The sequence below is a fragment of the Pyxicephalus adspersus genome, chromosome 6, assembly GCF_032062135.1.
Source record: "Pyxicephalus adspersus chromosome 6, UCB_Pads_2.0, whole genome shotgun sequence".
NCBI classification, from domain to species: domain Eukaryota; kingdom Metazoa; phylum Chordata; class Amphibia; order Anura; family Pyxicephalidae; genus Pyxicephalus; species Pyxicephalus adspersus.
In genome coordinates, this window is record NC_092863.1 from 77,051,120 (window position 1) to 77,071,997 (window position 20,878).

The 20,878-nt window shown below is 37.2% G+C and overlaps 1 protein-coding gene across 4 annotated transcripts in view; it reads left to right on the plus strand.

Moving 5' to 3' along the window:
- The window catches only part of ARHGEF28 (Rho guanine nucleotide exchange factor 28), a 135,552-nt gene extending 117,327 nt beyond the window's left edge, over positions 1-18,225 (plus strand). For all 4 annotated transcript variants that reach the window (XM_072416259.1, XM_072416260.1, XM_072416262.1 and 1 more), the window contains 11 exons: positions 588-664; positions 1,930-2,108; positions 3,712-3,803; positions 4,481-4,663; positions 5,381-5,518; positions 6,248-6,345; positions 7,737-7,775; positions 9,102-9,149; positions 10,137-10,607; positions 11,614-11,881; positions 13,262-18,225. In XM_072416259.1, the coding sequence (XP_072272360.1) occupies positions 588-664; positions 1,930-2,108; positions 3,712-3,803; positions 4,481-4,663; positions 5,381-5,518; positions 6,248-6,345; positions 7,737-7,775; positions 9,102-9,149; positions 10,137-10,607; positions 11,614-11,881; positions 13,262-13,437 (1,769 nt within the window). In that variant the 3' untranslated portion in view covers positions 13,438-18,225. The remainder of the gene's footprint in view (positions 1-587; positions 665-1,929; positions 2,109-3,711; positions 3,804-4,480; positions 4,664-5,380; positions 5,519-6,247; positions 6,346-7,736; positions 7,776-9,101; positions 9,150-10,136; positions 10,608-11,613; positions 11,882-13,261) is intronic.
- Positions 18,226-20,878: the final 2,653 nt, after the last annotated feature.

Sequence of the window (20,878 nt, forward strand, 5' to 3'; positions counted from 1 at the left end):
AAAATAGTGCTAGGTCTTACTTTCGGGGTAGGTCTTATTTTCGGGGAAACACGGTATAATCACTGTCCCACAAAATTGCTCAAGCTTAATTGACTTTAAGTGATGGAATCAAATCTAAGACACAGTAATCTCCATGTTACTAGTTTTTGTGTGGTTGTATTTAAACTTCAGCCAGGTGTGTCTAGATTGGGAAAATATAGTGTTTTTGCTTATTCCAAAGTGTGGGAGGACTGGTAGGGGGATATCTTAAAACATTTGGCAAAATAAACTACCAAACTCCTGTTTACATGCAGAAAATTCACACAATAAAGTATTTTTGGAAGCTTAATGTCTTTCAGTCTTTGTGCTCTGGACTGAAACTCTTGTGGCCAATGCAGGACTGAAAGAAACTGGTTACTCTGGATTATGTATGGCAGACACCACCATGTTGGCTGTGAGATTTCAACCTGCATTGCACACGGCTGTGCTGTTTTTGTTGGGAGAGAAAAATTACAAGTCAATGCTTGGCTTCACACTTCATGATTCAGACTCTCGACAAATATTTGTTCAAAAACGTTTCAAAATGTACTTTTTTCTCTTGATTTTAGATATCCAAGCTCTACTTTTAACCGATGTGTTGCTGTTTCTTCAAGAAAAAGACCAAAAATATATATTTGCTGCTGTGGTAAGTTTAACGCTCACGTGTCTTGGAAAAAAAGGATTTAATAAACTGTAGTGATGAAAAAAAATCGGAGCCAGTAAGTGAAGAGGTTTATTGGCAGCTGCAAGCACTCTTCAGTTTCCAGACTTACTGACTCTAAGAATTTTAATCAGGTTTAATCAGGTTTTTTAGACTTTCTTTGCAAAGAAAGAAGGCAATGTATACTTTTTGTAACTAGTTTTAGGAAGAAGGATTTATTTAGCACTGTTCTGACATTCTTGCTGTTTTGCTGTACATAAATCTTGCTTCCTGCACAGGTTGGCAGAGGTAAATGTTAAAGAAGGGCATGAGAGAGGATCTTGGATAAAATATATGTATCTGTATGTCAAACATCCATATATTGATTTCTGCTGCACTTTTCCTTCTTAGATGTTGGATCTCTTTTTAGTTTCTCTTTTTTGTGTTCACTTGTTATGTTCTGTTGCTTTGAAAAAAAACACAATTTCCTCACTACTTTCCTCATGAATTTGCTAAATGTGTTTTTTAAAAGTTAAGAAAACAATTTTACAGTCAGGTAATACACATAATGAAGATGTATAAGTAACAGTGATAACAGAAAATAATCAATGAAAATATGGGTAATGTGGAGTCTGAGACATAAATCAACTAGAAAAACATACAGGTGGGCAGAAAGAAACACAATAAAAGAGAAAACACATTGTAACGTAGAACTGCTTTTGGGGTACGTGGTCCTAGAGGTTCTTTAAAAAAGGAAGATAAAAGCTACATTAGCTGCCAATATGCTGCCATGTATGAGGGTATAGCCACCAGCTTGTAGTCCAGTTTTGCCACATCCCAACCTCTTGCTGGTGGCAGTATAATCACAAGTGAAATATAATGCCCATTAATGAACCACTGTTGCAAAGGATTGTTTGAAGTACAATAGAGTCCAGCTTATGGGTGAATTATTTCTAGTATACCCTGGCATAGAAAACAGTACCAGTGAATCATATGTTTAGATATTAATCCTCCTTCTCACCCTGACATAAGTTTATTTGCAATTTTAAATCTACTGTATTTCCAGAGGTACAACCCAGTATATTTTTTTGTGACCACTTCTCACAGATTCCCTCCTTGTTTTCCTTGATTCCCTTCTTCTTGTTTCTAGGCTCATATTTGTAATTGCCTACAAGGCCCAGCAGATCTGTAGCGGTCAGATATTCCTGATGATGGTCTCTTTTTGAAGCTTATTAAGTATTTATTTATTTATTTATTTATTTTTTATAAAGGATCAGAAACCTCCAGTCATTTCTCTTCAAAAACTGATTGTAAGGGAAGTAGCCAATGAGGAGCGTGGGATGTTTCTGATAAGTGCATCATCGGCTGGACCCGAAATGTATGAAATTCACACAACTTCCAAAGAAGAAAGAAACTCATGGATGAGGCAGATACAGGAAGCTGTGCAAAGGTAAGAATATAATTTCCAGATACTACAAAGACTGGTAAATAGTGTGGCGATACTTGATGATACAGCAATTTCTGAATTGGACATACCAGTATAGTGCTGAACATTTTGTATGGTTTCCTTTAGCCAGAACTCAAATGTGTTTTATGTGTAATGTAATGGGACAACATTGACAAAACATTTCTATTTAACCTCCCTGACTGTATGATTAATGAGGAATTTTAATTTTACATTTAGGTACATTTAAATATCCTCATCATTTTGAATTTCCCGCCTGGTGCCGCCTACCTTCGTAAAGGTCCTGCCCTCGAGCCTAAGACTCGTGAGCAGATGCCCAGCCGGGATTTGCTTCCCCTGGCCTCGCGTCCCCAACATTCACACGCCGGGGACGCAGATGCCTGCCAAGCATTGGCAGGTTACACCGATGCCCAGCCGGCATCGCTTAGGTAAAAAGATGCCGAGCATCGCTGGAGGACGCCGCTGGAACATTTGGACCAGGTATGAGTTTTAAACTCCCTGGCAATTCCACCCAGAGTGTGTCTCGGGGTTACCGCTTTTGGTATGGAAAATCCACCCCGAGCCACACTCGGGAATATGGCCAGGGAGGATAATACGGTATCACATGTAACATATTTAATGCATAAAGTACAACTAAAGCCCATTCAAGGGTAAAATACCTCAGGAGGAGCCAGTGCAGGGCTGTTTTTACTTTTCTTGTGATGTTTTCCTTACCTTATGTCTACTTCTTACCTTATTTCTTTACTGTTTTTTTACCAATAATATCTACAGGTTAATTTTTTTTTCCAAATATTTTAAATTGGTGTGTGGAATAATTATGAAAGGCCTGCCAAACTAATTTTGGAATTTTCCAAGTAGGTGTCCCCATTCTATGATAACTTTCAAAAAACAAGAAAATAGTCCCTACAGAAGTAGTTGTCTTGCAACAACTTGTCTTGCATGAAAAGTATTAAAATAAGGTGTAAGCTTTATTAAAAAAAAAGTCAAATATGCAAAATAAAATGAATTAATATAAAAAAAAAAGATTAGATCCATACAAGCGTCATTGTACATATTTTGGTATCACACTATGATTAAATCATTTAAGGTTCCGCCAATTGTGCATCAGTTCGTGGGGTTTGTTCAAACATATAAGATATATATATATAAAAAATAATAGGCAGGCCTTTCTTACCCCACACACTGATCAAATAATGGGAAAAATGTTCCATGACTTGTTGTGCATCCTTCAGACAGACACTTTCTACCAAACATTGATGACCAAATGATTTGTGAATAAGATGAATTTGGATTCTTTATAGGATAAGCACATCAGTGACAAATTAAGTCCAGATTTACAAGCTTTGTGTGGATTGTGCAATTTTATATAATAAATGACACAAAAATAATATGCATGGGAATATATCTATTGCACAGTTTATAATATGCATTACCCAACTAACTGGCATGTCTTATTAGCAAATACCTTTATCCAGAAGTAGCAGATAACAGACCAATTCCCCAACCAATAATATCAAATATTTTTTTTATAAGTATATTATTTTTAAATTCATGCATTTATTATTCCACTATATTTTAACCTTCAAAGCTGTCCAGAAGAGGATGAAGGAAAGATCAGTGAATCTGATGAAGACAGACGTGCTGCAGAAGCACGAGCTGCCAAAGTTCAGAAGTTTCAAGGCGAGTAAATAAGGCTTAATATTAGACCGAAACCACAGCAGTCGATGTAGTGCACATGTATTTATGTGATTTTGTGCATTTTAAATATAAATATATTCTTTGTAATATTAGTTGGAAAGCATGTGACATTTAGTCTCATTAAACCTAATGTCTTGAATGAGGTTTGACCCCAATACATCTTTGGAGTACATGACTGTGTCTCTTTAATGGGCACTAGAAGTTACATTGGTTACAGTAAATTGACTCCAAAATAAAAGTAAATAATAGGAATAAATAAGTAAAAGCAGACAATTTAAAACAGCGGTCGCCAACCAGTGGTCCATGAGAAAATTTTGGTGGTCCACCAAAAAATGACCCTTACTGTTTCCTTCTCCTTATCCCACTGATCATGTTCCCCGTATAGACACAACTTTTGTTGAGTCCACAGCCCTGCGCTACTGTTCCCCCAGGATGTTTAGCAAGCAGGTCTGGGCCTACGATGGGGGAGAGGGCGGCTTCTGGCATCATGATGTCACTCTGGGGAAAGTTTCTTCCCCTTTGAGTGACACGTCTCCCTGCACATGCGCAGGATTTAAAATATGAATTTAGTGGTCTGCGAGGTCGGAAAGGTTAACGACCACTGATTTAAAACAAGGGTGGGGAATTTACAGAGGAACTGTTTTGCTTTTTTTTTTTAGAAGTCCTCACCATCCAGGACCAGCAAATCTGTGGCTCTTTGGAAGAAAAGTTACAGATTTTTGCAGAACTGGCAGCCCTGTGTGGTGGGAGTGATGTGAAACTGGAAACACAACTTCTTGTTAAGGCTGAGGCTGGAGAAATCCCCCAGGCTGCATCATTGCTGGAGGCTGCACTAAAAGAAAGTAAGTATTACAGATTACTTAGATTAAGACCACATCCAGCAAAGACATTGTCAGCCTCTTCAGGATTTTATTGTCAGACTGAGAAATGTCTCTGATGGGGTAAAAAAGACAACTAAAGCATTTTTGGTTAAAGCCCAACTGAATCCAAAATTAAACAAGGCACAATTTCAAATCCATCACATTGCTTAGTGTAAATTATAAGTATTAACTTTAGAACTTTACATTCTCAAAACCCATTGTGTGGCTGTGCTTGGCTGCAGATGTACATCTATCCACACAGCCCAGACATCTTGTGCCTTTGTATTACATGCTAACAGATTAAGATTTTTTTTGCTCTCCACCTACCTCCTGTGACTACAAGTTCTGCTCATAAATGCAGCTTGGCATTTATTGTTCCTACTACTTTGGGTGTCTTGTGCTCACATGATTGCTTCTCCTACTAGCTGCATCTACCATTGAGAGAAAGTGAGATGCCATGTGCAAGTACGTTTGACCAATGGAACAGATATTCTATCAACTATTTTGCTTTTATGCAATCTGTATTTACTTATTGATCTGTTTTCTACCCCTGAATTAGTGGTTGACTTTCTGAAAATGCATACCCAGTACAGATATGTTTATTAAACCACATCTGACAAAGCAGTGCACAGTGCCTAAGAAACCTATGGCCAACTACCAGTATGACATACTAACTTTTTGACTCTTTCCTGATTAAAGCTGAAAGACTGTACATGACTTTAGCATCACAAATGGAGAACCCAGCCTGGTCATCTGAAGATCCTGAGACAATGAACAGATCACGAACATGTTCTGACACGGGACCGTTTGAGGAGGCTCAAGAATTTCACTACAACTGTAAGTAGTTTTATCTAAGTGTTTTCTTTCTGACCTTCCTTATTGGGCCCTGAAATATTTTCTTTGAAAGGTAATGATCTTACTATAATTGTTTTTGTGTTTAAGTGATATGATATAATTTTTTTTGCTATCCAGATACCAATTTGCAATCTGGAAGATCTTGGTTTTTTTTGGATGTCTAAAGTTGTGATTGGCCTGTGAATGTTTAGTATGTGTTGGCTTATTATAATATCAGTCCACTCCAAACCCATATCTTCCCCTAAATGTTGGCCCACTGGCCTCACACATCTTTTCAGTATCCCAGTAAAGATTACAAATAATTTATATTAATCCAAAATTTCAAATCAGGCTAAGCATCTTCCAGCATGATAACTTTACCATATTTACAGCAATGAAACATTCATTTTTTTCATAAGCAAACTCCCATCATACAGGCTTTTTTCATCTATATTGTACAAAATAGCTTTAAGGATGCTGGGATTAGTACAACCTCTTCTGTACTTCCTGCGACTCTCAAGGACCCAGTACTGCAGATTTTATAGACCAAGGATCTGAGTTCAGATTTGCCTATGTTCCCTATGAGCGGAGACCACGTGATCACATTGTTTAATCCCTACTATGACTCTAAAATATAAAATCAAGTGTATAATATACATATATATATATATTCATATTCCATTTAAATTCCATTGAAATAAGATTATTCTATTTCCTTACTTTATTTTTCAGCCCAGTCTCCTGAGTTAAGAGAGGAAGACTTATGTAATGCTGATATTATTACTTTCCATGGAGTTGGTGATGTGGACTTGTCTGCTCCTGAAGAAAAGGTAACTTTGTCTGCTGTGTTCTTAAATAGTTCAATAAAAGTTGGGACATATATTCAGTTTTCTAAGCCTATATATATTTGTAATAGTGGTTAGTTGCTTCAGCTGTGAATGCTAATGGGAAAATCTATCCGCGATAAACAATGATAGTTATGGTGCATGCGCCTAAAGCTTGTCAAATTCAACCTGGTATTGGGATACCTAGGCCTATGATTTTTGTTTGGAGAATTTACCAGGGAAATTAAATGACGCATAAGTGTAAGCATTGGAAAACTGATATAGCTAGTGCAGTTTAGAGTAGGCCGGCCTGAGGTGTTCTGAGCACCCATATGTTGTCCTCATGTCTCCCCCAGTATGTTATAGAACCCACATTACCATACCCATAATGTATGTTGGGGGGGGTGGAAGAGTTAATTACTCCTGTTGTCTAGGGAATTACACTAATATAAAGACAAATTCAGGTACAGTTTAATGTAAAATTAAATTGTTTTAACTGTATTATACATTTTAATAGCTCTAATTTTCCAGTCTAAGCATTGGGATTTGTGGGTGAATTACTACTTTTAACCACTAGGTGGTGCTGCATGACAATGATACTTGTATTGAATTTATAATTTAGATTGCCATGTATGTGCTGTAAGTTTTACTAAAGTAACAGGGGAATTGTTTTTGTCCCATTCATAAGTGACAGTCAGCTGTTCCTTCCTAAAGTGCCTTTTTAAAAGAACTAGTGATCCTAGAACAGATGTCCCCTGTTGTAACACTTTCCTAACTCTGTATGGAAGGTAGCCCTATGGAGTGCATTCACACCACATGCAACTAGAAAAGCTAAGAGTTATGGGACAGGTAGGCAAGATTTGCCCTGAATGTTGGGGGTCACCTAATGTATTACCTTGTCCGTGTATATATCTGTATGTAATCTTTATACAATTTTCCAGAATAATTGTGATGTACATTTTACTTTCTTTTTACTTTATATTATTTTCCCATTAAGAAATCTGCTATCGTTTTGCAAGTAATAGTATACAGGAGCAAACTAATGTGGCAACAAGTACAGTAGGCAGACCTTGTAATGCATTTGGATTTTATCAGCTTTCATTTCTACGAACCTCAACCTTCAGAAGGAAAGACAAAAAAGTGTTCCTTTCTCATAGCAACCAACACTTTCTGTCTTCTACTAGAAGTATTAACCAAAAACTCTGCTTTCTAAGGGCTGCTAAATGCAGGAACCAGCAACATATTTTTTTGCAATTTTGGTGTAGTGTATTTTATGTTAGTGGTGGAGTGTTTCCATAGCCTTGGTATACCTGGAAGTGCCTTGTATATGCACTATGATTTTACAATTGATAGAAAAGGAAATGGATGGAGATTTAAACATATCTGTTGTTTTTCAGGTTGAACTGAATCACTCCACAAATTTTAGGAATGAAGAGGTAATGGATATATAGTTTAATGAATGCTTTAATTGCAAATACATGGTATGTTTGTGTGCCAATATTTGTCATCTGTGATCGTGGCACACATCACAGTTCAAAGCAAATAATTCATCACTGGCAAAAGATAAATGTACTTCAACATAACCTTCACTTAATCTATTTTCCTGCTCATGTACACTAAAATGAACAAAGTTTAGTAACACTCCCTATTAGGGATGTGACATGCCTTATCTGAGGCTCCTAGCTGTGTCTGGTCTGCTCCACCAAGGTGCACACTACTCAGTAACTTGTTATTATCCTGGACCCTTCCCTATAAGTTCTACAATGCCCAGAAAAGATACACTTTCATCAGGGATTCTGGTTCAGGATTGAAAACATTTGCTAAAAAAATAGCAAATGGCTTTTAGGAAATCCATTCCAGGTTTGCTGGATCACCCAGCTTCATTGATAAGTGTATCTTCTCCAGCCTTGGAAAGCTTTATTTAATCAGTTTAATAGTTTCTGAGTTTAGATTGGCAAAGTGTTGTAAACATCTAGGGTTGGATAGGAATATCTATACAAGTCATGATATGAAGTGCCATTTACTTTTTTTAATGTACTTATGATGCATAAGGGATACAGTACATTTATTCTTTAGGTCTTACCCCACTCTTTTTACCCTGTGTTTTGGGTAAAGATTACATATTTTGCCATGTTTAATATATAATCCCAAATGGTTCTTGCACATTGCTTCCAACACAAATTTAAAAAACAAGGAGTTTGTTCTTTATTTAACGATTGTTGGCAATATATAGTTATTCTTTCAGATCATATAACCAACTGTACATCTACAACTATTGGTTTATTTTACAAAGGCAGGATATTTTTTTTTACAACTGTTTCTGGCTTTTTAGACCCTCATAAGTGCAAAGTAGGAAACGCAACACTCTATAAAATAAGAGTTAAAAGGGCGGGTGGGATAGCTAGGCGTCAAGAGCATGTCAAAGATAACTACTGCCAAGTCCCCCCCCCCCCGGGAAATAGCCAGCATCCAATCAGGACACTACTGTCCGGTTCGGGAACAAGCAGATATAAATGGTTCCGGCCTATAGTTGACATCATAGGTTGAACACAACTCAGTAAAAAATCATGTAACCTAGAACCAACATACCTAAGATGACAACGCCTTTCATTAAACACAATTTGTAATTCTGTAAAAAAACCCTGTTTACTACTGTTGGTGCTGAATATTACGATTCAAAGAAGAAATATTAGATATGACTTTTATAAAACAGAGAAAAATCAGTTTGATAATTGTGTTTTTTTATTTTGTTTTTCCTTAAGACTTTCCAAGCAGTTCAAAACTTAACTCGCCTTTTATACAGTATCCAGGTATGTTATTTACTTGGCTCTTTTTAACCTGCACATTAACAATGTATAGAGTTTTAGCCAAAATCTCTATGAAGAACATCTTACAGTACATACTCCCTATGTTATAGTAGAGGATTACTAAATTGTTAGATAGCCTTTAGAATCCCCATGTAATGTACCATTATTTCCTATTTCTCAACATATACTTTCATATAGCTATTTAGGTATTTTTGTAGCCTTGTAGCATTATTCATCTTGGGGTTTAATCATTCTTTTATATTATAATATAAAAATGTCAGGGAATGTATGTGATTTCATACTAGATAGATTGCAGTAAATAGCATTTGAATTGTTAATTGCAGTTTTTACCCCAAATTAAATAGGTGTTGTAGTAAATATAAATATCTATATATTAGTAACTGTAGGTGTCTCACTGTCTCCATTCATTTACTCTGTCCTTCAAAGTGTAGCTTTTACATTACCATTTCTTACATGTAGTGACTGCATTTGTTTTCATTTTAGAATGCATTTTTAACAAGATGTATCATACTTCTTTAAACTACCAATCTCGCCACCCCCATGTAATGCAGATTAACCAAGAAGGACATGTTTGAAGTCAGGAGTGATTGTGCAGCCATTTAGAAAAAGGAATAAAGCAACTAATAGCAATTGGGTTACGTAGTACATTTTTATTTCTAGTGTTTTGAGCCACCTCATAACAGTTTTCAGGTCTGATGAAGCACCTCTGTCCCTCTAAATCTATCTTTTGTCAGAACAAAACAGCTCTGCCTATTGTTGTGGCCACTTTTTCTTTGTCCGGCCTCATCTCTGGGCTCCCTTTTACAACTCTTTACTCATTTGTGTGGAGAGTTGTTCCTCAGTGCCAAAGAGGAACCTTCAAATAATGTACTTCAGCTATGCACTTCCACTGTTTGAAATAATTACATTTGCTGATAGTATGTGTTTACGTTTATAGAGTCTTCAATTTCTTTATGTCTCATTTACTAGGCTGCTGTAACCATCCAGGACAGCCAGATAGAGCTAACAAAGCTTCAACATCAGGACCATGAGCCTGGCGGTAGAGGCTTAGCTCTCCGGGGGTCACTCCTACAAGAACAGTATCGTCATCTAGAAAAACATCGTGGAGAGGTGGCAAAACTTCAGCATCAATTTCAACAGGAACAGCAGCGCTGGGCACGAGAGTGTGAACAAAAGGAGAAGGAGCTGGAGGAGAAGGAGAACATGATTCAGCAATGGGAAAGAGAGTGGCAGAACCAGGTGCAGCTTCTGGAGGAAAAGAGAGAAGAGCTGTCTCAGCAGCTTCTAGAGTTTCAACAAAATGTGGAAAGACTGAAGGAAGGTCAGAGGCTCGTGGAGAAAGAAAGAGAAGAACTCTGTGTCCAGCACAAACTTCTCAGGCACTTGAAGCATGCTCGCCAAAACAGTCTGCCAATTATATTTCCACCCCAAAAGACAGAGGTATTGATTAATAAAGCACAATTAACATCTCTTGTAAAATACTATTGAATAGAAAGATGCCTAGTAACATCTGGATATACAAGGGGTTTATTCTGAAGAGAGCAATCATTTTTTTTTTTTTTATATTTTTTTGTGTTTTGTTTGAACTAGATAGACTCTTGTCTCATTTCAACTTGTCCTTTGGTACAATTACCTGTAATTGTAACCATAATACACAATCGGATGTCCCCTATAGTTTTGTAAAAAAAAGTCTAGCATGATGTATTACTGTATAATTTCCTTCACCGTTCCTGTCATGTCTCATGCCACCTTTGTCTGCCCTGGTGCTGGCTATAACTTTTATTGTATGTACAGCAGGGATACTCTGTTATTTTGCACTTAGTGCTAATGGTTTGATTGTGTGTACATATTTACCCTTTATTCAAAAATCCATTATGCCTATGTGTTAGACCTCTACAAAATCTATTTGTAGTGAACCAAGGGGTCAAAGGACATCTTTTAATGGCCTTATGCACATCTGCTTTTATGTGTCTCAAATATCCTTTAACTAATGTGAGCTTGTCATCAAAGAGCGAACTGATGGAGGAATGTGTGCACCTATTAAAACATAATGACGCAAGTTGCATGGTCTGAGCGGCTTCCATTTTGTCCACCTGTGAAATTCATCTCTTACCCATTTGTTTGAAGGTGTCTTGTGAAAAGTCTGACAATACAAATACCTCTATAATTTAGAAATGGCATGGTGGTTATTTACTGTTATTTAATTTTATGGCTGGCTCGTTAAATAGAGAAATATACTACAGAGAAGATTTTCACAGAACTGTAGAGAATAGTATTGTTTTACATTAACAAATCTCAGGCAAAGTTGGAATTGCAAAAGTTTAATAAAGCTAGGACAGAGGTTATAAGAAAACGTGTCAGAAAAAAGTCAGACGTGTTAAGTCTTTCTCTGGTTCTTGTAAACTGCACGGCTGAGCTGACTCTCGCTTTCCTCTTCATGTTATAGGGTGTAAGAAACTCCCAACTTGACAGTTTACAAATGGAAGACTCCGTCTGCATTAACAATGCACTGGCTCAGATATCGCTTAACAACATGGCTGCACATCCAAACTCTGCTTACTTGGACACTTATGCGGATCACTCCTCTGAGTCTGCAGAGACTTTAGGGAACAGCCCCGTGGATATTTCCAGTGAACCTTGGAGCTCCTTAATTTCCCGACAGCAGAGGCTTGAAAATTCCTTCCGACACAGCAATAAAGACGCCTGTAATAATGGTAAATAAGAAGTGTGCATTGGTTTAGGAAACATTCACTCCTGCTTTGTTTTAATAGTGTATTCTGTTGTATTGTTTTTGGTCATATCTTTACCATAAAGAGCATCCATGAAATGACCAATTGTATCAAATGCCCTAAAGTGACCCATTCATGAATTGGTATTTGTAAAAATCTGTTTTTTTCTTCATGCAGACCATGTAAGGAAGCTAAAAGCTCCCCCTTCAAGTAATTATTTTTTTCAACCACTGTCCACACTGACAAATTTCTTTACAGTTAGCTGAGAAATAAATTCTCCTAAAACTGAGTCCCACTTTCACTGTGCTTAGTGCATCATCCCACTGACCTCCATATCTCAGCAAGGCATTGTGGTTATGTGGAGACTGGTAGGTGGAACCACTGAGCACAGTGATGGACCAAAAGATTGACACTCTGGAAAGTGCTGGTTCCTTAGCAGACGTCACTGGAATATTTAAAGTTAATGAGTCTGATTTATTAAAGATCTCCAAGGCTGGAGAAGAAACAGTGAAACTGGGTGATCCAGCAAACCTGGACTGGATTTCTTCAAAGTCATTTGCTTTTTACTAGCAAATGTTTTAAATGATAGACCAGATCCATTCCAGGTTTGCTGGATCACCCAGCTTCACTCATGAAAGTGGATTTTCTCCAGCTTTATTAAATCATGCCCAATAAGACATGTGCACCAGCTGCAGAGGTACACATTTACACGTATGTTTGCAGGGACAGTGGGATGAGCTGACTGTCTTGCGTGTTTATTTTCTCACTGCTCAGCTTGGACTAGGAGCTATTTATGGAACGGTGCTGTTTGCTTTGCAGACTCTGCAGCAAACTGGACACTTGGCTAAATGCTTAACTCTATTGCTAATCCGCTCAAAACATTGTTTGCTACCCTGGCATCAGAAAGTGAACTCGCTGAGTGGCTTTGTCTCCTGTTCTGCAGGCTAAACACGAAAAAAAGTTTGGGCATATAGCCCAGAATCCAAGGGTATGCTAAATGTGTTTGGTATTAATTCTATTGAAACATTTTATCACTTTGCAATTATATAGCAATTTCACAATTCCACATTTGTTTTATATTATCCAATATGGAATAATGATAGATTTAGGTTGCAATATTGACTAATGATGTTGTATATCGTGGGCTACATGTTTGATTTAGGACCTATTAATCCACACTGAAATATAGCACAGTCATTAAATCATATTTTTTGAGTATTGGATTCCAGCATTTAAACCCACACAATTATACATTTTGATGTTTTGTTTTTTTCTTATTAATATTAATTTATGTTCTTCATAATGCAGTAAAATGTTGGGTTACAGAGTATAAGTCAGTAATGTACCGTATGACTTGTGTTTCAGACCTGAGTGCAGCCCACGTCATTTACTGCGGAACGTTATTGGCTTCAGGATCACAGAATTTAAACACAGGGGCCCCGCAATCTCCGCAGCCTTCAGATCCCATGAAAACACTCCACAACGAGACTCCAAACAGTATAGAAAATGGACGAATAGAAGAGAACATCATTTACCTCTGATCCATGTCATATTTTTTTCCAGAATTTCTGCTTAGAACTCACAAAAGTGTGTCTGAGATGGCAAACTGTGTAAATATTATTCCCTCTCTATGTATTAATATAGGTTCTTAGAATTTGCCATTGATTGGCTGTATTCTAAACCATTGCACATGGATGCAAATATCCATTTTTGTGATATCTGCTGTTAATATGGTCAGTGACTGTAATCAGCCAGTGCTGGAGAATATATGTTATATAAAATTTCAAGAGGATTTTCACATTTTAAACAAATGACTGAAGAAAAAAAAATGACAGAAAAGATATGCGCAATCTATAGCAAATTTTTGGTGATCACATGACCTCTGGCACTGGAGAACTACTTACAAGTACCCTTTTATTAATAAAGGGTGTTTTTTTTTCTTGTGGAAAGCAAATAAGTTATTGTTTTATATGTATGTAGTTATAATTGATGGCTTTAGCACCTTTCAGAAAAATGAATGCAATCTTATAGATACTAAAACTCAAACATCTAGTGCTATTCAGTACATACAGCACAGATGGAAACTTATCAAGAGAGTCACATTGACAGAAAAATGGTAGAAATCTGGCTCACTACATGTATATGAGGTTGTATTATTCATACCATGTGGTAGATAAGAAGGTATTTGACATTTTTGCATAGAGTTCTTCTGATTTTTAACAAGTAGATTTTTTCCTTCTCCTGTAGGACCTCTTAGCGCTGTATGCTGCAGATTCCTCTGTCCTTTATTGGGCTTCTGTCCAAGTATTTACATTTTTCCTGCAAGTTGGTGAGCAGGCAGCTCAAGAGAATAATATGGTTTTTGTGTTTATTAGCAGAAATAGCTCAGTGTTTATTAGGTGTACACTAATTAGAAGTACATCGCTGTTGTTGGTCTACATTGAGCTTTATACTAAAGGATGGAGATAGGGTTGTACAAGGCTTCATACAATATTGCTTAAATTTGTATTCCCCTTGGAAAAGATGTACATTCAGCAAGCTATGGATAAAACAGGCACTTTTTGTGCCACATAATATACATCCGGTTAAAAAAATGTAGTAGTGATTGTCTGTGCATTGTGTACACAAAGTGAGTTTGATTTACTATCCGTTCCTCCATATAGGCTTTTAACTTAGCACAGCGAATTATCCCAATGCAAGGAATATTTCACATTAAACATGGTGAACGTTCACTTCATATCATTCATCATGCAAGGAAACCTAAAAAAAAAAAAACATATGATGCTTGCATGTTATAGGATAGTCAGCAGAGCTTTACTGCCTTCACTAAGCTTAATGAAATATATCACTAGCAAAAAGAAAATTTCCATTAATTGTTGGGCCTATATCCCTTTAGTGGATTAACCCCTGTGGGAGAAAGCCATGGCTGTTAACCAGCATGCTGTCAAATTAGGGTATTGGCAAACCCCACCCTCATCTGTGATTTATATATTTATTTCTACAGTACCACTTCACTGTTTATTGGAGAGAACACACATGTTAATAAATATGACACAGCATTTATTGTCATTGTTTGGACTCTGGATAAATTACCCCCTACAGAGTGCCAAAATTTCATAAGCTGCTTTTTATCATCATTCTCTGCACTCAAAGAGAACCTGCACTTTGCCCATGCTGGCTGAAGCAACAGGTTCACGTAAATGCCCTTTTTGTTAGTGGGACGTTCTCATCTTTCTTTACTGCTTCGGTGTTCTGCCCAGGCACTTTTTAGATGGCCACACCACCTGGCTGTTTTTTGGTGGTTACTGATGAGTTGGGTCACAATACAGGGGCTGCCACCCACCTACAATTTCTTCCTACCCAGCTTAAAAAAAATGCTGGGTTGAACACAGCTTTGTTTGGGAACGAAAGAGAGCGGTGTAAGCTGCAAGTCCCTGAATTATTAGTTTCTCTACAAGGCAGTGGACGTTTTCCGTGCCCCAAATGAGAGCGCCAGTACAAATATTCACCATGGCTGTTGCATGAGAGGAGGGGTTGCAGGTCACATGCTCATCCATACATAGAAGTACTGAATCATGCTTTTGGGGGTGAGTAAAAAAGGTAAGCATGCTCTGCTGTAAAATGAAACATCAAGCAACCCCTAGCTTTGCTCTACATTAGAGAAAACACAAAAAGTTCACTTTAAGATGGAACCATTTGTGCACATAACAGTTTTTGGCTTTTTTCTTTAACTCTCAGTGTTGGTTCTAACATCAGAAATGTCAGTTATTTTTATTAACTATAAACATGGCTTTATATAAGGAAAAGGGAGCACTGAATCTCCTTGCAATCTAAAAAAGGAACAAATTGAGTAGATATTGATTTTTTCCTTTTCTTTACCAAGGCTGTCCAACTACAATCCCCCAAGGCCGGGGGATCTGCACACATTTTCCTGTTTCCCAGACAGCAATATATTTAGTAAGGTGTTGTACAAATAGTCAGAAAATCTTGACCTGAATGTGGCCTTGGAAGACAGGAGAGCTGATGTTTTCTTAATACATTTATACGTTGTAGAATGTGATTGGTTGATGCAAGAAAACCAAGCATTCTTTTTTCAGAGTCCAGAGCTACTGCTTTATAATTGCAGTTAAATAACAGATAACAGCACCCTGTGTGACTGGTGAAGTTGTCAGGCACACACACAATGGAGATTAGTTTCCTGCAAACACCTGGCTTTCATACAATCAAAACCATTCAGCTTGTTCTCTGTTCAGAAGCTCACTAAACATTGTCCAGCAGTCACCTGTCAACCATGGCTGCTGCAGATCAGGGATATTTTATGCACACAGACCAAACAAAGTGCATACAGACCAGAAACTTTGCGAGATAAATGGGCTGTAAAGCCTCTTTCATACCTTTATCTGCCTGGCACAACATGAAGCCATTTATTTTTAGACACGATATAGACTGGCTATAGTATCTGGATGATGTATTCACTGAGATGAACTATGCCACATTGCCATTTCTTACAGAACTAACATTGTACTCATATCACAAGTCACTTGATGGGTCTGTGTATTTTCTGAAGTGATGCAGCTATGGCCTATACGGATACAGATTTAAGTGATACAATAGTGCAAGCATTAGATGAGGTTAACATTAATACTGAGATAAACGGCATACATTTAATGGAGTTTATTTACTGAAGGAGTTCAGGTTGTTCACTTAAATTTTTAATCTGACAAGGATGTCACTTCGCTTAATGAAGGAGATGAAACGCTGCTGATGAGCAAACTCATGTTTTTTTTTTTTTTTTTTAATTTACTTGCACAATTTTTGGGTATTCTTTACAAAATTAATTTTGACCACATTCACTGAGTGAACAGCTTAAACTCCTTTAATACATCAACCCCAAAGTGTCCACTAAACATTACAGAATGCTTTGTAAAAAGATTTTGATTTTTAGACACTGGATTTGACTTTACACAATCAGTTCATCAAAATGAAATATCTTGCTGTTGAATACATGTGTGTAAAATGAGTTATGTACAGAACAATCAGAGCTGTCTGGGAAGCTGGCTACACTTCTTTTAGTGTGGTGTTGTAGGGTTAGAGGCAGTGGAAGGTTTTTACTACTGTCTATATACTAGTTGGGAAGATTTTCTCCCACTTCTGCCCCCTGAGAAAGCAAAAATCCAATGAAGGAGAAGTCACATCTCCACTGGAATTTTATCACCAATATTTGTTTCCATAATATCTTAAAAATATTGAGATCCAAGTTTCTCAGTGACGGGAAGTGAGGTAAAATCTTCTTAAAAAGGGAACAGACTACAAAATAAACACCTGCAATATCCAAAAAAAATGGGTGGTTACACATTAGTAAATACAGTGTTGTCTTACTCCACCCCTAGCTTGCTGACTAAACATTGAAAGAGCAGCAGCAGACTTTAGAGATCACCCTTCTTTTCACTGTGATTAGCCCAAACTTTGTCAACACATTTGTATGCAGCACATCTGATTGCTCCCAGTAATGCTGCTCCCTCTGGCAGTCTAAGTACTTTGGTGCAGTGAATTACAGGATGCTGATACTAAGTTAAGGTCAAATGTTCACCCTAGTTGCATTCAATAATGAATGTAATGATGTGTTAATACAGAACTGTGGTAATTTGTGTCTTGTTTGGTTGGAGTTTAGATATAAAGAGAGCCTGTCTACAGATCATTCATTTCGTCATAACTCTTTCAACAGTTATATGTGGATTTAACTTATTTAATGCATGGTATTTTACATGTAAATCCTGCCACGTGTTGATATCCTAAAGTCCTGAGACTGCTACTGGGCACCGCCATTGTTGTCATGTGATAGCAGCAGCCCTAGCAGAAGCAGAACTGTCATGTACTCCTCTTTGCTCTCCCTCTCACATCTACAAAAAGACTGGATAAAGAAAAGGGGAAAACATGCTGGGCCAGCACAAACTATAAGACTTCTAAAAGTGTGTAAAAGCTGTTCTGAGGATTTGATTTTTCTGGGGAGGTTAAAAAAAAAAGAAGGAAAAACTCTGCAAGTAAGGCTTTGGGAAACTTACTGCAATTTGCTGTCAGAGCCTCATTAAACTTTGTGAGTCTTTAGTGACATCATATTATAATTGGTGGACTTCTAGATGTGAAATGGTTTGTTGGACAATATATTGCTGATGTTGTATCTACCTACCTTGTATGTAAAAAAAAAAAAAAAAAAAACTTATTTACTAAAGACATGCCCTGTGTATTCTGCCATGGTCTGTGACATCCTGCCCTACTCCATTAACAATGACAAAATAAACTACACTACAAGGACCAGCATCATGGTGCTACACCCCCTGTGTATTTGTCATGGTTATTATTGTCTTCTGGGTGTATTACAAGCTATTTTAAAACCCTAAACAGCAGTGTTCTGTAGTATCTAGTAGTCACTTACCTTTCACTTCTAAGAAAAGCCATGTCTGGAATAAAAAAGAAACTGATACAAGAAGTGTTACATGGGCAAAGTGATCGCCAAGTAGAAGTCCAAAAGCAGACGTGAAAGTTGCTTAATTTCATAAATAATTTACTTTGTGAAAGCTAAACTAGTTCTGAGTTCATGGAAAGAAGGAACACGGCTTTCCCTTGCTTGATCTTCTCTGCTAATTCAGAATATATATATTATACTATACAGCCTGGCCAAAATTCCCAAAGCCTTTGGGGGCAGTGTTATGATCAGTTGGTCAGGTCTAGGTTCAGCAACATTGTGTGCCCAAAAACTCAGCTGACTACCTGAATATATGGAATGACCAGGTTTTTCCATCAATGGATAATTTCTTCACGGGTGACACCAGCATATTCCAAAATGGCAATGCCAGGATACCTTGAACCCAAGTTGTGAAAGAATGGTTCAGGGATCATGATACATTTTCACACATGAATTGGCTACCACACAGCTCAGACCTTAATTTGATTAGAAACTTTTTTTTGGAAGTGCTGAAATAGATTTTACAAAGCAGGCTGACTCCCAATATTAAAACAAGACCTTGGTGATAAATTCATCCAACTCTGGATGCAAATTAATGTTGGGACATAGCCATAAAATTATGGAAACAATACTTCTGTGAATGTGTGCCATGCTAAAGGCTAAAGGTGGTCCAATAAAAAAATTGGAACTAATAAAGCATGTGACAATTTCTTTTTTATTTTATTTTTTTTGGGGGGGGGGGGAGAGTGCATTTTACTCTAATTAACTAAATTAAACTAATGAAAATATATTTAAAATAGTTTTTATTTTTATACAGCAATATACATCCCTAAACGATTGATCAGCCAATATAAAGATTTGATTTATTTTTATGTTAAGGCTGCGGTATTTCCACCAAAGAGGGGTGGACGGGGTTGGGGTGAGGGGCTCTGCAGGAAACAGGTGTCTCCCAGTGTAAGATCTGTGATTGCAGTGAAAAAGTGAGGAGTAGACACAAACTGGTGGTCTGTAAGAGGCAATCCAGGCAAGATTGCAAATTCCATCCATCATGCTGTCACATATAACGGCTGCTTGAATAAAATATATACCTTTATAGGGCAATGAAAGTCTACAGACCAAACTAAATGTAATTGCATATAAGTGCTTTCCACTAAATATGACCCTTTGAATGTCCTTGTTTTTCTCCTCGGTGTCACTTGTAAGGCCTCTGAGAATGGCTGACAAAATCATAGAGCAGGATTAGTTCTCAGCAGTTGTCCTGCTAATACATGTTCTGCTGCCTTTTTACTTCAGCTTATTAAAGGAAAATAGTCAAGGACACTTAAATTAGCAGGTTGCAGAAATTCATACAGCACTGCTAATATGCACTTACTCAGTGCTACAAAAGACAATAATACCCGCAAATGGATTAAATAAAGGGTTATTAAAATGCCAGCAATCAAATCTTCACAGTTCTTACACAAAGCTGCCCCTACCCACACTAAGTCAGCTACGTCTTGACATTTTCTAATTTAACTGTTTGAGAGCAATTCTACGACTGGTAGCCTGCAAATTGACCAGTGTGAATAGAATATAATGTGTACCTATGTTCCTTATACATTTTGCAGGCTAGAAGGAAACCTGCTGATAATTGCTAATTCTAAAATGATAATTGCTTGGTATAAAGGTAATCCAATGGCTTCTATGGCACAGAAAATGTATGCAAATCAGGAATTCTTTTTTCCATCTGACTTCATTGTCTGTATATTTATTCCAGTGGTATGTCTCAGAACTTATAACTAGTTAGGGTCCATTTACACTGCATGTTATTGGGCTGCATTGCTCAACATCAGTGCAATCCAAGCCAATTGTATTGTACCCAATAGGCTTATTTCATATCAACATGTTGTGTTGGTGTGCACTTGGTAAAAGAGAGGATTCTGCATTTACACATAGAGCAGTGTATCATAGCATGCTGCAACATTCAAGATGGTAAGAAAAATTATGTATTTTGCTGTTAAAAAGAAATGCACATCAATGTGTTAACAAAAATGGATGTTAATGCATGTCAGTTCAAGTGTATTAAGTGCACGCTGTCATGTTTATTTCAATGGATGGATGTGTGAATCCAGTATTATTCAAAGCAATGATTACCAGATATATCAACTTTACATAGATATAAACTTTACTTACAGTAATACTGTTCATATTTGAACGTGACATTTGGCAAGACAGCCACAGGATGTCCTCAGTGTTCAAGAAATACAAAGAGTTATTACACACCAACTTCTATGTGCATTGCAATGCTAGAAAAGTGCAAAGTGCAGAGCACATAGCAGCCAATCTGAATTTATCCTGTACTAGTCTCAAAGAAAAACTACCAGCAATCTCCTATAATTTAAGTATTCATTTTTCATACATGAGTAGTAGTAGTGATTCAACCCATCCAGTTCTTAATATCTGTACTAAACATTAATGTTTAGTTTGGATGTGTGTTCTTCTGGCTGTACATCATTCAGTCTGCAACAAGGATGTCCAAC